We start from the raw sequence: 25,645 nt of genomic DNA, 5'->3' as shown, positions 1-25,645 counted from the left end.
GCTTAATATTAGTAGTAAAAAGTAGTGGGAACAAGACTAAATTCCAGCTGACTTTAAAGTAAACACTTAATCTGCCTCACCTCATTACTTTGATCTCACTGATATGATAGTGGTTTAAAGGTAATTTAAATAGTAAAGCTGAACAGATATGGCCTGTGGCCCAGCAATCCCACTTCTAAGTTATATACAACACAGAAATGTGTACATACATTCACCCAACACATGCACATATATACGTAACAGCATAATTTACAGTATGGAAAAGCTAGAAATAACCTAGATTGTCCAACAATACAATCAATAAATTGCCATATATTCATCCAGTGGAATATAATACAGTGCAAAAATTAAATTATTGGCACAATTTTCCCAAGCACATGAGAAAATTGGACAAACCAAATGATGTTGAAAGAAGCCATTCAAAAATAAAGAGTACAGTATGATCCCATTCTTATAAAGCACCAAAATAGACTAAACTAAACTATGAGGAAGTGAGTGGGCTACAGCAGGATGTTGGGTTCTGGATGCTACTTCTGTGCAATTTTTTGACCCAGGTTATGGTTATGGAACACCCAGGGTGTGTTCACTTTGTGAAAATTCATCAATTTATAATGTTGCACTATTGTTTCTTGACTGCTCCTCCCTTGTCTCTGCATCCCCTCCCTTCCCTGATCAGCAACTGTTTGAACCTGCCCTTTGGAACTCAGGGAAGGTCATGGAGGCTGAAGCCTACTCCCTACAAACAAGAAACAGGGGACTCAGAAAAGTTTCCATGCCTGGGAGACCCACATGGTCCTGTTCGGTTTCAAAATGCTTTTTCTGCATCAGTTGATAGGACCATATGATTTTCCTCCTTAGCCTGTTTATATACTGGATTACATTGTTTCTCCAATGTTGAACAAGTCCTGCACACCTGGAATGTTCTTGGTCATGGTGTATAATTATTTTTATACACTGTTGAATTTGATTTGCTAATATCTGTTTAGGATTTTCGCTTCTACAATCATAAGAGATATTGATTAGTAGTTTATTTTTTTATATTTTTTTTGTCTAGCATTGGTATCAGGGCAATAATAGCCTTATAAATGAATTGGGAAGCATGCTTCCTCTTATTTTTCTTGGAATATACTTGGAATCAACTATTCTTTAAAATTTTGGCAGAATTCCCTAGAATTCTAATTGTACCACTGTATTTTTTTCAGCTAACAGAACATTCTCCCTTCACTTGACTCTTGTTTTGATATATTCTCATTCCAAGGAAATGCACGTACATTAAATTCTGCTTATTTTAGCTATGACCTTATTTAGAGAAACAATGAGACAGTCCTGATCTTTTAATGTTGATATGCTACAACCTGGAAACATGTCTTTGTGATGAACAAAAAAGTCAGAGTGATAACTCATCTACAAAGAGCATACAATTAAGATAAAACTTTTGGAGATTATCAGGCAGGGCTGACTGAAATTCACTTTCTACCCTTTCTTGGGGTAAAAGAAAATAACTAAGGTTGCCATAACTGTGAAAGAAAAACACATTTTTGATGACCCCAAGGGTAAATTTGACCTTCACTGAAATTAAAACAGATTTTGTTAGAGCATTTCTAATGATTTAACGTTTGTTTTGGCTTATGGTATCAAGCATTGTTCCTGTAGCCCATTTTAAAGTTTTGCTATCTATCTGTATAGTACTAGTTATGAAATATTTTGCTTTCTGCTGTTCTTTGCTTGCAATGATTAATTCCTAGTCAGGTGATGAATGTGAATAAAGGGTGGCAATTACAATTGCTTTAATCACTTAATAATGTGGGTCCAGGGCTCAATTGAGATTTTAGACATATATCTAAACGAATTATACTGAATTTTCTATTAATCACTGCATCCTTAGTGCTGACAAGGTCTCTTTCTAACAATAGATCTAATCATTTCAAGATGAGCCACAATTAGAATGAATATGATAAAGATCTCATCATCTGGGCCAAGATTCTGATCCCATGAGCCCAAGATAGAAACCTCTGTTTCACTACTTAATTTAACATTAAGGGCCATGCATTAAGTCTTGTGGCTCTGGAGATTTATAAATGTTTAAAGCCCTTAATAAACTTAGCTTTTTACTTTTGGACCATAGTCACTAGCTGAATAAAATGTTTGATTTTTTTTGAAACTGGGACTTTATTTTATATGCTTCAGGCAAACTAGATCAGTATTTTACAGTTTTCTATAATTCATTTTCATAAGGTGATTTACTTGCGACCTCAAAGCAAAATTTTTCCCTCTCACAGTCTTTTACTACCATTCAAGGCACTTTTGTATATATCAGAAATTAATTCATTGATCATCTCTAAGTATTTTTTAGTAGCTGACTTGGACAGTAGATTGTAAGATTCTTCCTTGTTATAGTGTACTCAAGGTTTCACAGTGCATGGTTAAAATAAAGGATGATGATGTTCATATTAACAATAACAGACAGAGTTTGTTGAAAGCTTACTATATGATGGTGTTAAGTGCTCTACTGTATTAACGCACTTAGCCCTCACAAACACTTTATCATAGTGCTACTATTTTTATTCTTGGTGTTTTACAGATAGACAAGCTCAAGCACCAAATAGAGTATTCAAGCAGCTGGCCCGTGGTCACACAGTTAATAAATGGTAGAGCTGAGCTTTGAGCCAGGCAGTCTACTTCCAGAGCCCATGATCCTAAGTACCATGCCTGTCACATAGTAGATGCTCAATAAATATTTGTTGACTGATAAAATTCTATAGTTAAAGCTCCCAAGAATTACAACTCTCTCATTTTTCTAAAAATACTAACGATAAATAACCAATCATAAAAATAAAAATGTCCTGAATACAGAGCTCTGCTGAGAATAAATGCAGCCAGAGAGATAAATGGAGCCATCCACTGTTTTATGTTGAATTGGAAGCTGAAAATAACAATGTCAATGTGGTAACTTGGAAAAAAAATGAAAATTGACACGACAGATTCACAAAGCAGTAAAAAATGTACAAGCTTAAAATATTTTAGATACTTTAAGAGCTAAATTCTGGGAAGACGCCTGAGGCGGATGAGCCTCTAGGGGAATGAAATACCTTTTTAAATGAAGCTCAGACCCTATCTTATGCAGTTTTAATGTAAGTCTTTGATAATTCAAGACTTTATGGATCACTCAGGAGGAGTGCTTTTATTTCTGTATTATAGAAATCTGGCAGCATCATAGATATTGGAGTTTAGCTATGGTAAATATTCATTTGTGTGTTTAATTAATATTCACTTTATATTTCTGCTAAAGCTATAACTAAATGTTTAGAAATTATTCTCTGGGAAATAAAATTATACAAGGATACCTCTCTATTATTGAGGGAAAAGCTGCCAAATTATTTTGAGATCACAAGTATTGTAATTATCTATATTCTTGTCTCTGTTCCCTTATGAAGACTATAATCTCTGTAAGGGCAAAGATGATTATTTCTATCTTGGCAATCACTGTATCCTAGTAACTAGCCTGGTGAATGAGTGAATGAAGAAGTTAGAGGTGATGGAGGAAACAAAAATTCATTCTAGGTTGTATTTTCCGAGCACTGTCACACTGGGTAGTCCTTCTTACCTTGAAGGGCAACTAGATTGTGAATTCTTGGTCTTTTCTCCACAAATAAGATGCTCTCTTTACATATGATGCATCTGACTTAACCAGATGGAAACTGAACAAAGAATTAAAATGGTTGAATTGGAAAATTGGTCAATTATACAAGTTAGTAGTTTGCCTAGATTATAGAAAATGAACTAATACTAGAGGCTCCAGATTATGCAGCTGGCCATGTTACTTGCATATGTAAAAACATTGAATATTCTAACTGTTAATATTATTATTATTATTATATATATTTTTTTGCGGTATGCGGGCCTCTCACTGTTGTGGCCTCTCCCGTTGCGGAGCACAGGCTCCGGATGCGCAGGCTCAGCAGCCATGGCTCACGGGCCCAGCCGCTCCGCGTCATGTGGGATCTTCCTGGACCAGGGCATGAACCCGTGTCCCCTGCATCGGCAGGCGGACTCTAAACCACTGCGCCACCAGGGAAGCCCTGTAACAGTAATTTTTGAGGGAAAATTAACTTAGAGAAATCCAGTAGGTAAATACAAATGTAACTGCCTAACGTTAAAATCAATGCAAATGACTACTTTATAGAAGCACATCTGAATGTACTTTCTCTAGCATAGAAAATCATTAGTTAGGAAATAAAGTACTATAGGGGATATATAATATTTATTTGGAATTATTCATACATATTTGAAACATTATTCATCATCTAATTTATTTATTGCTAGATATTGTGGCACATCGAACATTAACTTCTAGTAGTATAATATTTATTTTTGATGCATTTCTACCTAAGACATACGACAGGCTTGAGTGAAAAGAATATTTCCTTCCTGATTCATGCAATTTTGGCACATAGTATAAATTTCTGTACCTCAGTTTCCACACATGTAACATTAGCATAATTGTATTTATATGATGAACTATTCTAAGGATTAATTCAGATAATGTATATTAAATAGCTAAGAGAAAGTCTGATTCATAGGACTCTTAAAAACAGTAGATGTCCGGGCTTCCCTGGGGGCGCAGTGGTTGAGAGTCCGCTTGACGATGCAGGGGGGACGCGGGTTCGTGCCCGGTCCTGGAGGTTCCCACATGCCGCGGAGCGGCTGGGACCGTGAGCCATGGCCGCTGAGCCTGCACGTCCGTGAACCTAAAAAAAAAAAAAAAAAAAAAAAAAAAGTAGTAGATGTCCAAAATAGTTGGGAGAAGGTAGGAGAGCTATGAATTGTTATTGTTATCTCCATTTTACATATCAATAAACAGATTCAGAGAGCTCAAAGGACTTGCTCAGGGTCACACAGCTCTTTGCTCCCTTGTGGTATGATAGTATTTTATTCATCTGCTCATTAAAACACTTAAAATATAATACTGTAATTATCTATTTCTACCTCTGGCTTCCCTATTAAACTGTGAGATCCTTTTGGGCAAGGGCCTTATCCCATTCATTTTTCTATAATTTAGAAAATTTGTACATAGTACCAAATAGGCTTCTGCTAAATGTTTCACAAATGAGTGAGTGATCTGGAGCTGGAACGTATGTCACATTATTCAAAACTGGATATTCTATTTCTCTTGTACCATATGCTTACTTATAATCATCCCAGTCCTCCAAAAACTTACATATTAGATGAAATATAGTGATTTGCATTCAGTAATCTTTCAATGCATTTTCGGTTTGATAATCATAAAACAGAACAACCTATTTTCTATCCTAGTGTATTGTTTTCCTGAAATGGGAGTATATCCCCTTCGCTCATTGTATTTTTAACTAGGACTGCCATAACAAATTACCAAAATATTTGGTTAAAACAACAGAAATTTATTCTCCCACAATTCTGCAGGCTAAAATTCTGAAATCAAGGTGTCCTCTGAAAGCCCTAGGGAAGAATCCTTCCTTGTTTCTTCCAGCCTCTGTGGGCACCTGGCAATCTTTGGCATTCATTAGCTTGTAGCTGCATCCCTCTAGTCTCTGCCCCACCATCACTTGGCCGCTTTCTTTCTGTCTGTGTGTCCTCTTCTTACAAGGGCACCAGTCTTTGGATTTAGGACATCCTGAAATCCAGGATGATTTCATCTCAAGATCCTTAACTAACTAACATCTACAAAAGCCCTTTTTACAAATAAGATCAAATTTTGAGTTTGGAATGGACATGAATTGTTGGAGGACACTATTCTATCCACTAAAGCTATTATGCTTCATTTGAGTTGATAGTATTAAGACAAGCTTAATGAAATCTCACAAACCTAAAAGCAATGAATTCAACTGGGGAAAAAAATGAAGGGCTTTGAGTTTCAGTTTTTTCAGATGATTTGAAATAAAATTGAAAATTCTACAGAAAATGCACTAAAAGTGGAAATTCAGTATGGAATTGCTAGAGGAGTTTGAAATAGGGGAGAATATATCCATAATCAGCTAAGAGCTCAAGAAAACTATGGTGATCCCAGAAGAGAATGTTTTTCCCACCTAGGAAATAAGCAAGAAATGATAATGGGTATCAGACAATTATAATAACTTAGTCTGCTGTAAGCTAGGTAATATTAGATTAAAACTAAAGCTGAAGGATACATTAAAATGAATGCAACTATATCTTAGGTTCAAGTCACAATCAGGAAGTCATATGCTTAACTAGTACCTATGTGAGACCACTATATGAGAATTTAACGTTCACTTGAATCGATGCTAATGAACTAATGACACTGTTTTAAAATACCCTTTTGTTATCTCAGGGTTTGATATAAAGGCAGGCACATAGGTCACTTTTAAATTTTTATTTCTTATCATAGATCTAGTTAGTCATGCTTTCATCTAATATAAAAACCAGGCATTCACAGAATTAAGCAGTCTGGTAGCTACTGCACATTAAAACAATGATTTCCTTTTAACTAATGAGAAAGATCATTTGTATTCTGATGTTTATTCTTATAATCACTTTATTACTTTGATGTTCATTTTGTAAACATCTACAAGCTTTAATAGATGCAATGCAACAATCTCAGTTTTACATTTCACGAGAATGACATGTTAAGATGATCTGTAATTTAAAGTGATATCAGAGACAATTGCATAGATCTTTAGCAGCAAACAGAGGTATCTTTATGCAAAATTCAAACAATTAAAAATGAAACACTGTTCTGACTGACATGCAATATTTTAAGAAAGCAGACCTGTCTGTCACATTGATTTTGTTATTGTCACAGTATAAGAATGTTTCAGGGCAAGAGTAGGGTTTTGAATAAACCAGAAAGATTATGTGAGAACAAGTGTAATAGTATTCTAACTTAATCCTGCCTTCTCATAAGAAACTGTGATTTTCGTATCATCCATAATATTCCTCTTCTATGTCACTTTGAGAACATTTTACTCTTGTTTAGCTTTGTTAGATCAATTCTAGTATCAATCTTGAATAAAGCATTGGTTTCTTTCCCCCCTTAGTTTGACTCTCATTCTGGTACTCTATATAATCTCTGCATGTTCCAAATCCAAGATTCAGCACCCATGAAAAAATTATTTCAACTGGATTTAATCAGTACTGTCAATCCCTTTCCCCCATATTCAGCAAATGCAATGTCATTGTCCCATGATATCCTATGTGTTCTTCCAACTGTTTTATCAGACTTTTAACAGTGATATACTATAAGGTAGGTGGATTTGAATAAATAATTTGACAAACATTTTTAAAAGTTTCATTCACTTTAGCAGAGGGAATTTCCTTAATATATTTCAAATTATATGTAAATTAATATCAAGAAATAGATAACTTTTCAACCCTTTCAACGGATGGGTTTGGCAATCTGTTCAATGGTATCTTAGTAACAGGGAATAGTACATTAAGCTCACATAGTAGAATAGTTTATGCTACAGTTTTATTGATCTAATTAAAATAATTTTGGATGCCAGTGTATAGTTTAAAAAATATTTAGATAGGAATTTAATTCTAAGTATTCTAATATTTAATTCTAATATTTAGACAGTCTTTAATTCTAAAGTTAAAAATAAATTACCTTGAGAGCAAGAATGTGAAGAAATTGGAACCCTTGTACACTACTGATGGGAGTGTAAAATTGTGCAGCTGCATTGGCAAACAACCTGGCATTTCCTCAAAAGATTTAACATAATGTTACCCTATGACCCAGCCATTCCACTCATAGGTATATACCCAAGAGAAAAGAAAACACATGTCCGTGCAAAAACTTCTGTATGATGTTTATATTAGCATTATTCATAATACCCAAAAAGTGTAAATAACCCAAATTCCCATCAATTGATGAATGTTTAAACAAAATGTGGTATATCTACACAATGAAATATTATTTGGACATAAAAAAGGAATGACTTACTGAAACATGATGCAACATGGTTGAAACTTGAAGACATTATTATAAGTGAAAGAAGCCAGCCACAAAAGACCACATATTATATGATTTTATTCATAAGTCCAGAACAGAGAAATATACAATAAAAAAACAGAAAGTAGGTTAGTGGTTGTCTAAAACTTGGGAGAAGTGAGAGGTTAGGGGGTGATAGTTAAAGAGTATGGGGTTTCTTTTGTTTTGTTTTGTTTTATGTGTTTTTTTTTAAATATTGGGGTATAGTTGATTTACAATGTTGTGCTTTAGGGTTTCTTTTCAAGGTGATGAAAATGTTATAAAATTGAATATGGTGATGATTACAGATACCTGTGAATATACAAAAAAAACATTGAATTTATACTTTAAATGGATTAATTCTATGGTATATAAGGTATATTAATAAAGATGTTAAAATAAAACACCAGTAATAAGAGCTAACATATATACACTATTCAAAGTGCCAACTACTGTTTGATGCCCCTAGTTTACTGATTTAACCCTTGTAACAAATACTCTGGAGTAGGAACTCATATTTCTCTATTCTACAGATGATGAAACTAAGGCAAAATGACAAGAAGAAACATGTCTGGAGTCACATAGGTAATAAGTGTTAGAGACAAGAGTTGAATCCAGTCAATATAGCTCCAAAATTTGTGCTTTTCAGTAAGATTCATAATCAATTATTACAATCTAGCTCTAATTATCTATGTAATTAAATAATAGAGGAATATCTTGTTATTTGATTCAGTCTATAAATATTTATTGTAGGTCTCCTTAGTACCAGGCACTTTTTTAGGCATTGAGAATATAGCAGAATTCCAAACTCCAAAATGACAAAATGCCTGCTGCCACGGAGCTTACATTCTAGAACTTTAGAATCCAGAAGATCTGGATTGAAACCTCAGCTCTATACCTTACAAGTAGAGTGATTAAGTAAATTTCTTCATCTCTTTGATCCACATTTTCCTCTTTGTAAAATGGAAATGATAATTTTCTCACATCAAAGTGTCACTATAACAATTAAGTTAGATGATATTTGTCACTATAACAATTAAGTGAGATAATATTTGTAAAGCATTTACTAAAATGCTTCATACTCAATAAATGAAAGGTGATGATAGCAGTGGCAGTGATAGTTGTAGTAATAGTATTCCTGTCATTGTCACAATCATCACCTTCATCATCATTAAATGTAGCTAATGCCTTGGATTCAGTGTTGGAGGAAGACATAGCCTTCTAAAGTTTTGCTTGAATAAGTTCACATAGCTACTTGTGAACCCAGGACTGAAACCTGAATCTTCTGATTTCAAATTTCATATTCTCTTTACTGATGTATTGAAACTATGTATACAATTTTTATACCAGTCTCAAATTTAGAAAAAAGAGAATAAGACAATAAAAATCCATAGATACATTCCCTTAAATGTGTTCTTTTCAAATGGTGATTTACATTTTAGAGAGGAAATAGATAGTAAACAAACATGTTGAGAAGGACATTTAGGCTTACTACTATTATTAGATTCACCAGTATCTTTCCTTTAAAGCCAACAATACTCTAAGTTGCTAACTGAATAAAGTTCTGAAATACAATGTCACATGTACCAGCCTACTAAAAAAATAAACTAGGCTGTGATAATTATATGGAGATTTAAGCCAAGTGAAAAATACACTTCAAGTTCTGATATTTTTAAAGCGTAGATTAGGGGGAGGGGTTGGATATTCCACATGGTATAGTATTAGAAACCTGACTCCATAGGCTTCTAATTTTTTATAAACACACATGCACACACTGCGATAAAAAACCTTCTTCCCCAGTTTTTTCCATCTGTTAGACAAATATTTATTTAGTTGTGTACACAGTCATAACTATTTTCATTTGACCATGCCATTCAGAAAAGTTACCACCACAACCCTGCTGGTGTCATTGAAAGTGTGTTTTGTTAAATCTTGACCACTACTGGACATCTCAAGTTGCTATTACACCTGATCCAGCTGACAAAAATTTAGTGATGGTTGAATGAACCTAGAGATTATCATACTAAGTAAAGTAAGCCAGACAGAGAAAGACAAATATCATATGATATTGCTTATATGTAGAATATAAAAAATAAATGATACAAACTTACAAACTTACATACAAAGCTTACATACAAACTTACATACAAAACAGAAATAGACCCACAGACATAGAAAACAAACATGGTTACCAAAGGAGAAAGGTGGGGGGGGGACAAATTAGGAGTTTGGGATTAACATATACACATTGCTATATATAAAATAGAAAACCTACAAGGACCTACTGTATAGCACAGGGAATTATACTCAATATTTTATAATAACCTGTAAGGCAAAAGAATCTGAAAAAAAATAGATATATATGTATGTATGACTGAATCACTTTGCTGTTTTCCAGAAACTAACATTGTAAATCAACTATACTTCAATTAAAAAAAAGAAATTTAGTGATGGTTGATGCTTTATTGAGTGATAATCATAATCAGCTTTTAAAATAAAGCTGTGCTTATCAAGTGCATTTTCTCCTGTACACATTCTGTTCTATTTCTTTCCTAATCAGCAGGCAGAGTAGTGAGTTAGGATAAGCTCTGGTGTCTTTGTCCTCTAATAAGTTTCTTCCTCTTTCTGTTACCTGTGTTTAGAGATGTGGCTGCCTTGACTTCTGACCCTAGTCTTGTTCCCTCTACTCTGTCATTAGGCTTAATGATCAGAAATTCCTAATAGTTGTGTTCAAGAGGACAGCTGCTCTATAAGCAGCAGCAATACATGAAGGCAGAATGAAGGTAACAGCTGTACTGTACACGAGTCAGAAAAGGAAAAGAGAAGTAGTAAACTTGGAGATGGGTAAAAGAAGGAGTTAGGATTTTTCAGAGACTGCACAGAGGCAATATTCTTTTGGGTTAGAAATCTCTTCTTGTGTTGACCCCACCCTTTGTCCTTGTTGTGTTCATTCTGAATGCACAGATCAAAAACAGACAAAGCTGAAACACAAAAGCACATAGATATTGAGAAATACCAAAATCATTTGATCTTATTTCTTCCAATTATACCAATACAGCTACAGCCTCAGTGTCTACTTGAATAACTCTTCACTGTGGTGACTTATCTGCCACCATACTCTACTGTGCTAATGCTGTATGATACAGAAGAGAGCTGACTAAAATTTGAGGATGCTCTCCTAGTTGGATCATCCCCTTGGTATTAACAGACTTTACTTCTCTTGTATGCTATGTCTTGGCCCTCTTTTTCATTAGAGTCAATCAGCTCTATCACTCTAGAAAATTAGATATAATAGGATAAATATTCATTTATTGGCAGTTGGAGTTAGAATTTATTCACTCCTAGAGGTTAATAAGAACGTATGAAAACTACATGACTAATGTATACTATAGAAAATTCTGAGCCCATAACATTCAGACTGGTGAACATTTCTCCCTACCTTACTATATATAATTTAGTTTGAAGAGTGATTTTGTTGATATAATTTTGGCCTCTTGGGAGTCATTTTTAAAATAAGGGGATAAAAATCCATGTCTCCGTTAAAATAGAAATTGCTTTTCAGCATGATTTTTCCCCTTCCAGAATTGATTTTTTTTAAATGTTTCTATCATCAAATCTGGCATCAATTTGCCAACCTACTCACATGCCTGCCAATATATTTCTGTGCTTTCTTTTAATTCTAATGCTTGTCTAGTTGTCATGAGATAGGGCCCACTTATGGTGACAGATTGTGTTCTGTCTGTGTGGTGTAGAAAATGCAAAGACTATCATTTTAATATTTCCCACTTGATCTATTTTAAACTTTCTCAATAGAAATTCTCAAACAAGGACAAAAGGAGCACAGCATAGGCAATGCTCTTAATTAAAATATATAATTTAGGGAAATAAACACATTCTGGAGTTGTCTTTTTTCACTGCAATGGTAAAGAGGTGCTCTCAATACGTTGACTAGCCTTAAATATTTTCATTACTTTTTCAATAATTCACTAATTTACCAAGATAGATATAATTAATATTTTCACATCTTCACTTGTCTTGCTGAGGATTTTGCATTGCTCAGTAATAAGTGGTAAAACATCTAACTAAAATCTACTGTTTTCTTGACAGTAAATTCTAATGGAGGGAATATAAAAAGATCTATCGTGGTTCTATAAAATAAAGAATGGTAATTTTTAATATTATATTCTTAAATATGGGTAAAGTTTTGAGGGTTTTTTGTCCATGATATTATTTCTGTTGGAAAGTTAAAATTTTTAACCTGTTATTTAAGAATTATCATTCATGATAGAGAGAGATGTAAATACCAATTGTTTAAAGATATTAAAATCCAAGGACACTTTCTTGAAAGAGATTATTCAAGGCATTATCCTCAGGCTATGCCTTCACAGACAAATAGAATTCTATCACTGAGCCACTGATGGCTGAATTTGATCAACACATAAGGACAATAAGAATATCTTAGGCTAAAAATAACTACCCAAAGTGGAAAGAAAAAAACACACTTTGATTTCCTTAGATAATAGATTTGTGACCATGTCTGGATACCTTCCTCAAAAGTCAATTTTGGAAACTCACGTTATATTAAAATGACAGGAAAAAAACTATACCCTTTTTGGTCTGAGAATAAGTCATTGAATAACAAAATACAGAGCCTTTGTTTTGTTTCAAGGCAAATTATGCTCAGACTGAGATTATCTTTGCCAATATTTTATTTAACACAGGTCTACTGTGGGAATTATAATTTCACAAGCCAATAACATACAAGATAATGTCCTTTAATAAGCCAATAAAGAAATAACATACTCCAAACCAATGATTGATTAATTACACTATTGTTCCAGGCAAAGGGCACGATGAAAGGAATAAAGTCCAAATTTAGTTGTGGTGTACCTTTCTGTTGCAGGAAGGGGGACCCTTTCCAGGGCCTAGAGTGGGCTTTTGTCTAACACTCGCAAATGAATTGTCCAAGGAGACACATGTACTGACAAAGCAAAAGGCTGTATTGGAAATGGGCACCCAGGCAGAGAGCAACAGGGTAAAGGAACCCAGAAGAACTGCCCTGCTACATGGCCTGTGGTCTCAGGTTTTATGGTAATGGGATTAGTTTCCGGGTTATCTCTGGACAATCATCTTGCATGGCCCATTTTTGATCTAACTAAGTGTCTTCCCTGGTGGCATTCACCTCTCTCAGCCAAGATGGATTCCAGCATGAGGGCTTCTGGGAGGTGGACAGGACATGTCGTCTCCTCCCTCCTTCTTTTAGCCCCTCCCAAATTCTTCCAGGTTAGTTTTACAAGACATACTATGGGTTGGCATGTCCTCCTTCCTTTGGCCCCTCCCAAATATTCCTGGTTAGTTTTTGGTGGCAGCACCACATTCTTCATTGAGACCTCCTGTTGCAAGACAACTCAGGCAAGAGGTTATCATCATGCCTGGTCAAGGTTTCAGTCAATGACTCCCTAACATTTTTATGAGCTGGTTCTCGAGAGAGAGAGCTTAGTCAACTGAGAGCTAATGTCCAGCTGCCAGCGCCAAGATGAAAGTCTCTTGTTGTAGAGCACATGGCTAGGAAATGAAGGCATTGAGGCTGGCAAGCATGATAATCTCCTTCCCTGGGGCTGCTTCATGGTTTTCACCACTGCTGAGCAGAGATTCACCTTCCTAGGCAGGAGCCAATACCCCAAAGTCTTCAGAGAGCTATTTAGATCAGCAAAGAGTCATCTTGCCCAGACCAAACACTCAGATGGTCCTCACACACTCTGGGTATTTATACTCTAATGTCCCCTTGCCATAGCTGCTTCTTCATATGTTCTTATTGATAAGATCCTGGTGGTGCCCCTCAGCAGTTGAGCTACTACTGAGTGCTTGTCAGCAACCGCAGATGTTGATGATGACATCCTGACACAACAACTTCAATACTTTTATTGAAACAACTTTACTTATAAAAACAACTGTATTCTTAGATCAAAACAATTTTTGTCATGAACAAATAGATCTGAAATCATATCAAACCACTAAACAACAGCATTCATCCTCTTACTACATTTATTGTATCTCTCTTTGTATATACCCTTATTTCAAATTCACCTCTATCTCCTCCCCAATTTTCTCTGATGCTCAGAGAAACTTTTGCATAACTGTAGCAATGACATGGAACTGAGGTAAATTTTGAGGAGAAAGGACTTGGGAGCATCGTTAACTAGAAATGTTAGACATGTGATCCTTTTATCATGTGATGTATTCATCCTCTACAAAGGAGAATGAATCCAAGCGACAAATGGCCTAAATGCTTCTGGAGTTTTCAAAATCAATTTACCCCATTTCCTGAGGTTGAATGGGGGAAAAAAGAAGTCTTAAATAAAAATGAACAAAATGATTTTACCAGGATGGCTGCAAAAATTATTTAGTTGAACAGAACTGAATTAGGTGCTCCTAAGACCCACAAAAATTAATATTTAGAGAGAGTATCCAAAGCTGTATAGATATTTATGTTTACTCCTAATTCATGAATCTCCAACTAAACTAGTTTTTTTTTTTTAAGAAATGTGTTCATGCTTGAGATAAAGACTCATCCATTTAAAAATGGATGGAAAATAAATAAGGGAATATCTAATTGGAAATATGTCTTTTCTTGGCCAATGCCTATGTGAGCTAAGGATTTAATGACTTTTTGATGACCATTGAAGATTTTTATATGGCTCTACATATTGCTGTATGAGATTTACAATGTTATATCCCTTTCCTGAAACCACTGAAGAATGCAACAGATGAAAATAGTTTCATTAGAAAAACAAAATTGTGTATTATTGCACTTGGAATTTTGGCATGTTTTTTAAAAAATATATTTGCAATAACAAATTGGAGCTGATTTTTGTTTTGTTTTGTTTTCCTTTGCTTCCTTTGCCTCCACTTTATCCTAAATCAGCAGAAATCCGAGGGAAAAAAGGCAGGAAAGGTAAGATTGTAAATTTCAAAGAAAATTGATTTCAAAATACGTTGTGATTTTTTTCTTGCATTTCTGAAGCCACAGTAGCTACTAAGTGGAGTTAAAACTGTAAGTATTTAAGATGACATATGTTGTAGTTCTGCCTCAAAAGAGCTTCAAGCTGAGCTGTCTCTACATTTTGTATCACTTACACAGTCCTGGAAGCAATTTTCAAGTCTTATTTTATTTTATTTTTCATCAACACTTTCTTTTCCCACTGTGCCAAAACAACATACTGCTGACAGCATCACTTCGTGAATATTCTGGTAATACAGTTATTTTATGATAAATTTTAGCAATAAAAGGGACCATTTTGGTGTCAATTTACAATTTAACAGTGACAGCAAAAGTTAGTGAATATGAAGCATGATGATGTCTGATAAGGTCACAGAGAAAAATAGCATAAACTAAACATGGTTAATCAGTAAATTGATGTTCTCTGAGAAACTGGGCTTTAGAATGTCATCTTTCAATGCAAAAATTTTTTTCTAATTGAAATATAGTTGATGTACAATATTATGTTACTTTCAGGTGTATTACATAGTGATTTGACATTTGCATACATTATGAAATGATTACCACCATGATAAGTCTAGTAACCATCTGTAACCATATAAAGTTATCACAATATTATCGACCATATCCTTTATGCTGTATATTACATCAGCATGACTTATTTATTTTAAAACTGGAGCTTTCTACCTCTTAATCCCCTTCACCTTTTTCAACCACTTTCCTCCCCTCTGCCAACTGCCTTGCCTTTTTGTTCTCTGAAGTCTGTTTTTGATTTTTAGATTACACATGAGATCATACAGTTGTTGTCTTTCTCTGTCTGATTTATTTAACTTAGCAAAATATCCTCTTGATTCATCCATGTTGTCACAAATGGCATGACCTTTTTTTAATGGCTGAGTAATATTCCATTATTATTTCATAATATTTGATGGACTCTTATTTGGCTTCCATATCTTGGCTATTGTAAATAATGCTGCAATGAGCATTGGGATGTATATATCTTTATGAAATAGTGTTTTAGTGTTTTTGTGCTGGATCATATGGCAGTTCTATTTTTAATTTTGTGAGGAAACTCCATACTGTTTTCCACAGTGGCTGTACCAATTACATTCCCACCAACAGTGCACAAGGGTTCCCTTTTCTGTACATCCTCACCAACACTCATTATTTGTTGTCTCTTAATGATAGCCATTCTGACAGGTGTGATGTGGTATCTCATTGTGGTTTTGATTTGAAGTTCCCTGATGATTAGTGATGTTGAGCATCTTTTCATGTGTCTTTTGACCATCTGTATGTCTTCTATGAAAAAATGTCTATTCTGTTCCTCTGTCCATTTTTTAATCAGGTTGTTTTCTTGACAGCTGTATGAGTTCTTTTGGATATTAACCCCTTATCAGTTATATCATTTACAAATATATTCTCCCATTCTGTAGGTTGCCTTTTTTATTTTGTTGATGGTTTCCTTTGTTATGCAAAAACTTTTGAGTTTGATGTAGTCCCATTTGTTTATTTTTGCTTTTGTTTCCCTTGCCTGAGGAAATAGACCCCCCAAAATATTGCTAAGACCTATGTCAAAGACCATGCTGCCAATGTTTTCTTCTAGGACTTTTATTGTTTCAGGTCTTACATTTAAGCCTTTAATCCATTTTGAGTTTATTTTTGTATATGGTGTGAAAAAGTATCCCAGTTTGATTCTTTTACATGTAGCTGTCCAGTTTTCCCAACACCATTTATTGAAGATAATTTTTCACATTGTATATTTTGGCCTCCTTCAATGTGAAAGTTTTAAGTTCTGCTCACATATATATGAACAGTCTAGCTGTCTAGAAAAATTCGGTTTTCTACCATTAAAAAAATAAACTATGTCACACATATTGTTAAATTTTAATTACCTCATTGGTTAAACTGCACCACCACTAAAAATAAACAGTTATTTAGCTGTTCACTGACATTTGTTTTCTAGAATTTATGCCTTGGTTTCTTCACCATGTTTTGAGGTTTGGAACCAAAATGTTGTCAAAACTATATGCTAGGTTAAATATGAGTGTTTTTCTAGTTTGAGAGACCAAATTTTTTCTTTGAAAAAGAACTTGCCAAAGGGTGGTCTAGACTATGCCAGAAGTACTCTGTTAGCCCTGGATGGCTTTATCAAGTGTGAGAATTACCTGAAAATGGAGCCTGACTAGAATGTCAAAATGAATTTTCATTAGTGTTTGAGAGATAAACTAATATAACAGCATTAGAGAATTTTCACTCAGTATACCTTTCTGAGAGTTTTCAAATGCCCGTCTGAACCATCTTATCACTGTGACCTTGGAGTGATGACTTTTTGAGAATTAACTCCTCCGAGAAGGCAAAAGTTTATAGAAGATTTCTCCAATTAAAAGGAGGGAAGCAAAGGGAATGAAATGTCACTAGCTATGTAAAGTGAAAGAGAGAGGGAGAGAGAGAGAGAGAAGCTCTACAGATTTTAGGTGTTCTAACATTCTCAACCATTCTGGTAAATTTAGGAAAGGACCTGTTGCTCAGTTATTTAAATGTTGGAATTTTGAAGAACATAAATATTGGCAGATTTTATCTAGTATAGTTATTCTATAAATAGAAAAGTGTTTTTGTTTTAAAAAATTAAGACTGTACACAGCACTCTGGGATGAACTCAGAAAACACCTGGGTCATGAAACTTTAACATAAACCACTTCAATTGTGAATATTAAAACAGTAATATAATCACAATATAAGGAGCAATGGAAAGTGTGGTTTTTAGTGATGGATACTTTTCTTTTTTGTCAAATAAAACCAAATCTGGACTTAGAGATTTTATTCAGAATAGAGAAAAGGCTCTGACCTCAGAAATCTGCAAGGTCTTAAAATCTAACAGAAAAAAGGTGCTTCTTTTTTTAAGGTAAAAAGGGGTAAGCAGAGATAAGCAGAATCTTTTAAGAAGAAACCGGACAGGCCAGATAAGTGGCCAGTGGGGTCCACCAGGAAAAGTGTCTTGCTGTGGTCAGCTGATTCCCAAGAGACCCTGATAAAGGGGATGCATTCCACATTTTTAGTGCTTGCTCATTACGTGGTGGCAAGCAGAGCTCAGGAGCCTGTAGGAAGGAGAGATTCCTGACTAAAGTTTGGTCAAGACAAAGTGTTGTAAGAAAAGGAGGGAGCCAAAGAATGATCATATCCCAGGTTTCAGGCAAGGCCCTGGGATGGGTTCCCAAACGAAGGTCTTTGGCTTCATGCAGGAAAGAATTCAAGAGCAAGTCAAAGTAGAGTGAAGGACGATTTATTCAGGGAGATACACACTCCATAGATAGAATTTGGGCCATCTCAGAAGGCAAGAGGGCCCTGGGGTATGGGTTGTTAGTTATTATGGGCTGGGTAATTTCATAGGCTAACAAGTGGGAGGATTATTCCAACTATTTGTGGGAAGGGGCAGAGATTTCCAGGAGTTGGGGCACCACCAACTTTTGGTCTTTTATTGTCAGCCTCTGAACTGTCATGCCTGTGGGTGTGTCATTTAGATGTTAATGTATTACAATGAGTGTATAATGAGTCTCAAGGTCTACTGGAAGTTGAATCTTCCACCGTCTTGGACCTAGTAGGTTCTAACCAGTTTTTGTAGTATCCTGTTTTTCTCAACGGCTGTGTCATTCTTTTAATTCTTGTGCCCTGCCCACTTCTCTCCGGTCTCAAAAGCAGAGTATAAGAAAGGGACAGCTGTGAGCACTTGGTCATTTTTTCCCAATACCGTTCTATACCAAAGTAAACACAGTAAAATTAACTTACTAATATTGTGCTTACTCTGTTCCAAGCACTGTGTGTGTGTGTATACATATAAGTGCATATGTGTATACTTCTATATCTATATCTACATCTATATCTATATGTCTATACCTACTACATATTTAGTCCTATAAACTCATAGTTTAATCCTATGAACTCTTTTACAGATGAGGAAACCATGGTGCAGAGAGCTTAAGTGCTTGCCTAAGATTATAGAGCTCACCAGTAGAAAAGCCATGAGTTGAACCCAGGCAATCTATCCAGAATAATTAAAAAAAAATAAAAGAGAAAAACTTGAATCATAAAACAAATACTTCTTTTATATCAAAATAATAGTTTTATTGTATTTTAGTAATTACCCTGAATATATTTAATGTTTTAAGATGCTTCTGGAAGAATAATATTTTTTAAAAAATTTACTTCTGTCAACTCTGATGATGCTACAGACCTATTATGAAGCCCTTTTCACTAGTCTATATGCATTCTATACCTAGCCTGATATAATATGGTTAACATATACCATGGATATTAGGTCTGTCCTCTGACACCCTTTATTTTTGGTTCATTGCGTTTATGTATTTGAAGGGTATTTTGAATATTAAATTCAAGAAGCTATAAACCTTAAATATATTAAGTGTCAGAATATTCATTAACTTTGGATTTACTGCAAATATCTCCATAAAAAGTTGAATTAATCTCTTGAACCTCACCTATTTAGGTATTTTTAATATAAATTATAAAATATTACTTTTACGTTCAGTTTAATTGAGTAAGTGAAAAATATAAGCTTCCTGCATTTGTAAAAAAATAGGGCCACATATTAACTTAGCTAAGAATGAAGTATCTAAATGAATGCTTTATTGTCCTAAAGTCTCAAACATCAAAGGACCTAGAGTCTCAAACTTCAAAGGACCTATAATTTCTCAAAGACTTCCTCAGCTATTTGCATTTAAATGACTTCAGAGACCTCACCAAACAAGACTAGTTTTAGATTCCAAATCAGAGTTTTAAGGTACAGAGATAGATAGACATGTTTTTCTACCTCTCTTTTAAAAGATTACATTTCACAGGGAAGCTAGTGGCATTCAAAGAGCAGAATAAAAGCAAATGTCATACTCCATACTTCATTCATTCTTTAGTATGGAATGGCTAAGAGTTAATTAAGGGGAAAATACATTTCAACACATAGCCACCTGTGACTTAATAGATTGGTGATAGCAATGTTTGTTTTCAACTAAAAGAGAGAAGTACAATTTTTGAACCTGGTTAATATAAAACAAACATTTCTTGCTTAAACACAAACTGATTCCCTAAGTTAGTACTAACCTAAAAATTTCCACGTAGATTTTTTTTTAAATCCCTCCCCTTTGGCTAAGCCTGAGTTTAAATTGCCCTCAGGGTTTGCACAAATGGCCATGCTTGTTAAAGAGTATGTTCACTAAAGTGCTAAACTGAAGTTGGCAGAAACAGAGCTGACTGAGATTCTCAAAAGAGTATATTTCTTATTTCTTTATATTTGCCTGAGGTGAATTTACAAAGTGTTTTCTTTCAGACTAGGCTAGTTGGTAGCAGAAAGAATAGCTATAGGAAAAAAGCAAATAAAAGTCATTGCCTGTTATTGGCCTCTCTTCTTCCAGACTCCTGTCATTTGTGTAACCATTTGCTCCAAGGCTACATGAAGAAGAGGGAGGCAATGAGAATGTTCAAAGGAACATATATTAAAGTAACATTTTACTGGTGTCTCCAAGCTACTTCTTCTTCCCTTATCCTATTCAACAATCCAGAAACTTTGGGAAGTTTCTTCATCATAAATTGTCCTAACTGTATAATTTAGAAGTTTGAATATGGCACAGCATGTTGAGACATTTTTTAAAGGTTTTCTCTAAATGAAACTAATTCTAAGGTTACGTTTCTGAAGAGATGTATCCACAAGCCTTGGCTCTAATGAAGGATTATTTTCATACATACTTTTTGCAACATGATAATCTAACAAATGCATGAAGCTAAATTTATAGCAATTGTGAATGCTATTTCTTCTATACTAACCAGTTTTCCTTATCAGGCATTCAGTTGAATGTTAGTAATGCTATGAGAAAGTTAAATCACATAAGAGTTCTAATTTAGCATTACCAACTACAAGCAAACCTATTTACCTTTTTCCTACATATGTTCCATAGATGTGATCTTCCAGGGACATTGTACTGCAGGTATACTGAGTCCTTTGGTAGTGTCTTAACAGCTTCTTATTTTGCTTTGGAATAGATTATTTAACTCAATGGGTAGTGACTGAAAATTTAGTTAGTGGCAAAAAAAGTGACAGATTTTAAAGGACATCTTTGGTTTGATCTTTGGATTCTCCTTCTATGCTTATTCAAGACTTCTGCTTGCACTATTCAATGTTAAAACTGTTAATGTAGCTATCACCACAAATCGATATCTGTTTTGTCTTACATGTTTGTTTTTGTTGATCTGTTTTGGATTTTGTTGATTTTTGTTGCTCGGTTTGTTGATTCTATTGCCCTTATATGTACATATGTGCATTCCCTGGATGTTATTTTCACGTGATTACAAGGACTCCATGATTTTGAACATTGTTCTCTCTTTTTATGACCATAACTTTATTATCCGCCTTGTGTTATCCTCTTGTGAACTTGAACTTTCCCTTCATTAGGTCCTCTAATTGCTCATCCCACTTTATGAAATTCCTTCCTGGTTACATTCCTCTCCCCATCTCATCATTACTATCCTTGACTTTTCATTCTTGGCTTCTCACTCTGTTTATGGTGCCAATTTCCAACTGTAGTCCCCTCACAGATTGTATTCTCCACAGGTCACTGAACACTCTTTGGCAAAAAAAAAAAAAAATGAAATTACAAAATTGTACTCAAAATCTAGCTTACTACACATTCATAGTATTAAACTTCTGCTGTGGCTCTAAGTATTGTTCAGAAGTCTTTTTATGCTCCTTTCCATTAACTTTCTATCCTGGGCCTTGAATGACTATCCCAAACCTTTTCAACCATCTTCAAATTCCTTTTACAATTTCCAACCCTGAATTACCAGCAGATAACTTTAGGTCCTACTCTCCTAAGATAGAGACCACCTTTGTAACCCCAATATATTTCTGAGTTCCTTTCTAGTATCTCATTTGTTCCCTTTCAGTTATTGAAATATCTAGCTTTTTAGTCTCTTTATACATGCCACTTCCATTTTTCCTTTAAATATACATAAATGTCATTTGTCAAGGAAAATAAATATGAAATAACCACCCCCCAAGTAGAATATATCCTCTTCAGCCATTGCTGTAATTCACTACTAAATTGAGAGAATCATCTCTCTATTAACTGTATTTTCTCACTACATATTCCCTGCTATAATTTGTTATTTTTACTTCCAATTAAAATATAATCCTTTCATCATTTGTCCAAGATTTTCTGCTCACTGGCTCCAGAATTTCTGTTACATTTGACATTTTAAACACTGCTCCTCTCCCAGTATTTCTGGAAACCTTTTTCTATAAAGCCTTCTGTGATCTGTCCATCCATTGCTACCCATAAATATAATGTTCACAACTGGATTGTGAGTTCATGTTAATCAAGTACATATTTCTTCTGTATTCTTTCGATTCCTAGTGTAGGAGAGGAAAACTTTTCCCTTTCTCTCTTCTAGGTTCTTTGGCTGGTCTAATAATTAAATTGACATAAGATAGATTAACAGGAGAAAAACAAATTTAAGTTTGTACATATGGGAGCTCATAAAAATATGATGCTCAAAGAAGTAACCAAAGCCGGCAGCTTTTATATCTTTTAGATAAAGAAACAATAAATTTGTAAAGAATTGACAAGACAAAGGGATTTGGGTTTAGGGTAGTAAAATTAGTAAAGAAGTAACAAAGTTTTTGTATACAACTTTCTCGGCCCTGAATTCGCTTTCTCTGGTGATGAGGATCTCTATCTTTCTCCTTGTACAGGGAAGATACCTTTCACATTGGAGATTTATTTCCTGTTTTTAGGGGGACAAAGGAGGGTCAGAGTGTTCTTCTTGCACTTGCTATTTCTTAAGTTACTTTAATTCCAAATAATCAATACACTGAAGTAGTGTATCTTGGGGTGACCTGCCCTGAACCTCATCACTAGGACCTATCATATTTCACTTTTTATAGACATTTAGTGTATTTGTCTTGTTTTAAATTTCCATTTTTTTTTTCTTTTGCGGTACGTGGGCCCCTAACTGCCATGGCCTCTCCCGCCGCGGAGTACAGGCTCCGGACGCGCAGGCCCAGCGGCCATGGCTCACAGGCCCAGCCGCTCCGCGGCATGTGGGATCCTCCCAGACCGGGGCACGAACCCCTGTCCCCTGGATGGGCAGGCAGACTCTCAACCACTGCGCCACCAGGGAAGCCCTAAATTTCCATATTTTGATAAGAGCTTAACAGAACTGACTTAATCCAAAGGAAACTGATTTCAAATTTTCCAGAATAAAATGTGAAGTATTCTACTAATGTAATAGCAAATGCTCGATTATACAGGGATTTAAAACTCTTCTTTTTAGGGTCCTCTGACTTCATGTAAAACAGAAAGAAATATGTGGCACAAATGGTAAACTACTCCTTAGCCTAATTCAGGCAGTTGTAATCCTGTTCTTTAGTGTGCATAGAAGTATCCTGGGAAAATCAATGCTGAGAGGTGTCTTCTTTGTAAAACTCTGATGCTCTGAATATTTTTTATATATATATTTTTTTCTGTAAGGTCCCAGGTGACTGAACTGTCCAATTTGGACTCTTTATTTCTATAAAAATGTTATTTTTCTTTGCTCCTATACCAAAAAAGTGGAGGGGGTGTGGCTATATGATCACATTGCGTCCTTTTCTCATCCCTTACTGAAAGACTCTAAACCTCCCTTGAAAATGTTCTAAGCCTTCCTACCTACCATTGTCTCACCTTGCAGCATCAAAATTCACCCATTATATCTCTGAGAAGCAGGTGTTTTCACTCTGTGTGTGGCATAGTATTGAGGATGGTCTGAAATAAAATCATATATATTCATTTCAGCTCTATGCCCTTTTCTGAATGTATGGGAAATAATAGACAGTGATATATTAAGTAAAATAAGTCAAGGTTTTAAAAGGTTTCAAAATATATTTTATTCAAAGCAGTAGAAAAGAAGAAAGTAATTTCAAGGTTTATTTGAATAGCACTCTTATGTGTATTAAATACACTATTCTCAGGTCATTAGCTTTACAATAGTGTTAGATGTAGTTACAGATTCAGCCTTTCGCATATATACTCTTTCCATTTTCACAGATTGGGCAGTTTTCCATTCATTTTTTCTAGCAACTGTTGAAAGTCCTTGCTTCTGTTCATTCAATGCCATTTGAGTCAGTACATAATTTAGAAGCCTTGTCTTCTACTGTCTATGACTAACTCAACAACTGATACATTGAAATCGATACTCCAAACTATAGAGCTCAGATTAGGATTTATACTTCTGATCTCAACCAAACAATTGAAACAATTATAATTCTATTCTAAACTTAGATTTTCATATCAGAAACAGTGACATAGCTGTCCTCACTGCTGAATTCATGACACCTTTGAAATGTAAAATTCCCCTATTTTAGGATAAAAAGATTAAATTTTCTTTCACTTTCTTTTTGTTTAACAGCTTTATTGGAGATACAATTCACGCAATTAAAGTTTAGTTTTGTGGGTTTTTTTTTTACTTTACTTTCCTATTTATATATTTATTCTTTTAATCAAAGTATACAATATTGTGTTTGTTTCAGGTGTATCACCTTCTTAATTCATATCTTTTGATTTCTGAAAGTAACTCGGAGAGGAAACTTTCTTAGGCAATTTATTGGATAATGTTTTCTAATAACGTTTGCCAATATCATTGCTATAGAGATAACGTTGACCACTCTCTTTTGGACTACTAGACAAATCATGTTTATTTCATTAAATCATATGTTTTTCTCTGTGGCTGAGCTGAGGTTTAGTTATTCTATGATCTATTGCTTTCTTGCCACCAGCAGGGGACAGATTCTTTTGCAGTTTCTACTGAATATATGTCATCTTCACATGTGTTATACCATGTTCTTTTGCAATGATGCCAGTTTTTCATAGTTTTCTAATATTCATAATTTTGTAAGCTTTATAGTAGTAAGATATGTAGATTTTCATTGAGTCTTTCAATCATCAAAAGCTCCTTTATTATCTTTTCTTAAATATTTATTGTATGTGTTATGTCCCTTAGGCAGTATGGTTTGAGGACTAGAACAAGCACACACTAATGATAAATGGTATAAGTAGATTAGACCCATGGAGGTGAACGAAGTTTGGCAATGCATGAGAGTACTGATTCAAATATTTTGTCTGTTTCTATGACAAAATATCTGGATTTAAGAGTGCAGTATAAGTCCTCGGTAATAGTGACTTAGAGCCATCTCTTTTCTACCAAGAAACATTTATATTGGAAGGTTAAGAAGTTTTCTTCTGAGCACACATTTCTTCAGTAGAGTTAGCAACGGTTGCTGAATCAGATATTGAGACATTTATAAATAAGAATTGAGATTTCAAAGTCTCATATCTTGTGATGATTACGTTAGAAACATTATCTTTGGCATACTTCCTCGTATTCCTTTACTTCTCACATATTTGCCCCTCATGCATTTAATTTTTAAAGTAGGCAAGTATCCTACTTAACTCCGAGGGGACTCACAGGGAAGCCTCTAAGAATTAATCATCATTTGTTATTTTACCAAAAACTTATGAATATGTTAGTCAATTTCCTAGACCATTTATTGAGGATCCCTGTGAAACTAGTCTTCTTCATTTAGTTGAATTATTTCTTAATTGCTTAAAAGAAGTTTATAGGATTAACTTTTATGCTTTAGAGACACT

The 25,645-nt window shown here is 34.6% G+C and overlaps 1 protein-coding gene across 6 annotated transcripts in view; it reads left to right on the top strand.

Moving 5' to 3' along the window:
• The window catches only part of PCDH11X (protocadherin 11 X-linked), a 704,983-nt gene that overhangs the window by 350,354 nt on the left and 328,984 nt on the right, over positions 1-25,645 (top strand). For 2 of the 6 annotated variants that reach the window (XM_060137157.1, XM_060137151.1), the window contains exon 4: positions 14,889-14,918. The exons of the other annotated variants lie outside the window; for them this stretch is intronic. In XM_060137157.1, coding sequence (XP_059993140.1) covers positions 14,889-14,918 — 30 coding nt within the window. The remainder of the gene's footprint in view (positions 1-14,888; positions 14,919-25,645) is intronic. 6 annotated transcript variants of the gene reach the window in all.

This window comes from Lagenorhynchus albirostris, chromosome X, assembly GCF_949774975.1.
Source record: "Lagenorhynchus albirostris chromosome X, mLagAlb1.1, whole genome shotgun sequence".
Lineage (NCBI taxonomy): Eukaryota > Metazoa > Chordata > Mammalia > Artiodactyla > Delphinidae > Lagenorhynchus > Lagenorhynchus albirostris.
This window is presented reverse-complemented; position numbering and strand designations above follow the sequence as displayed.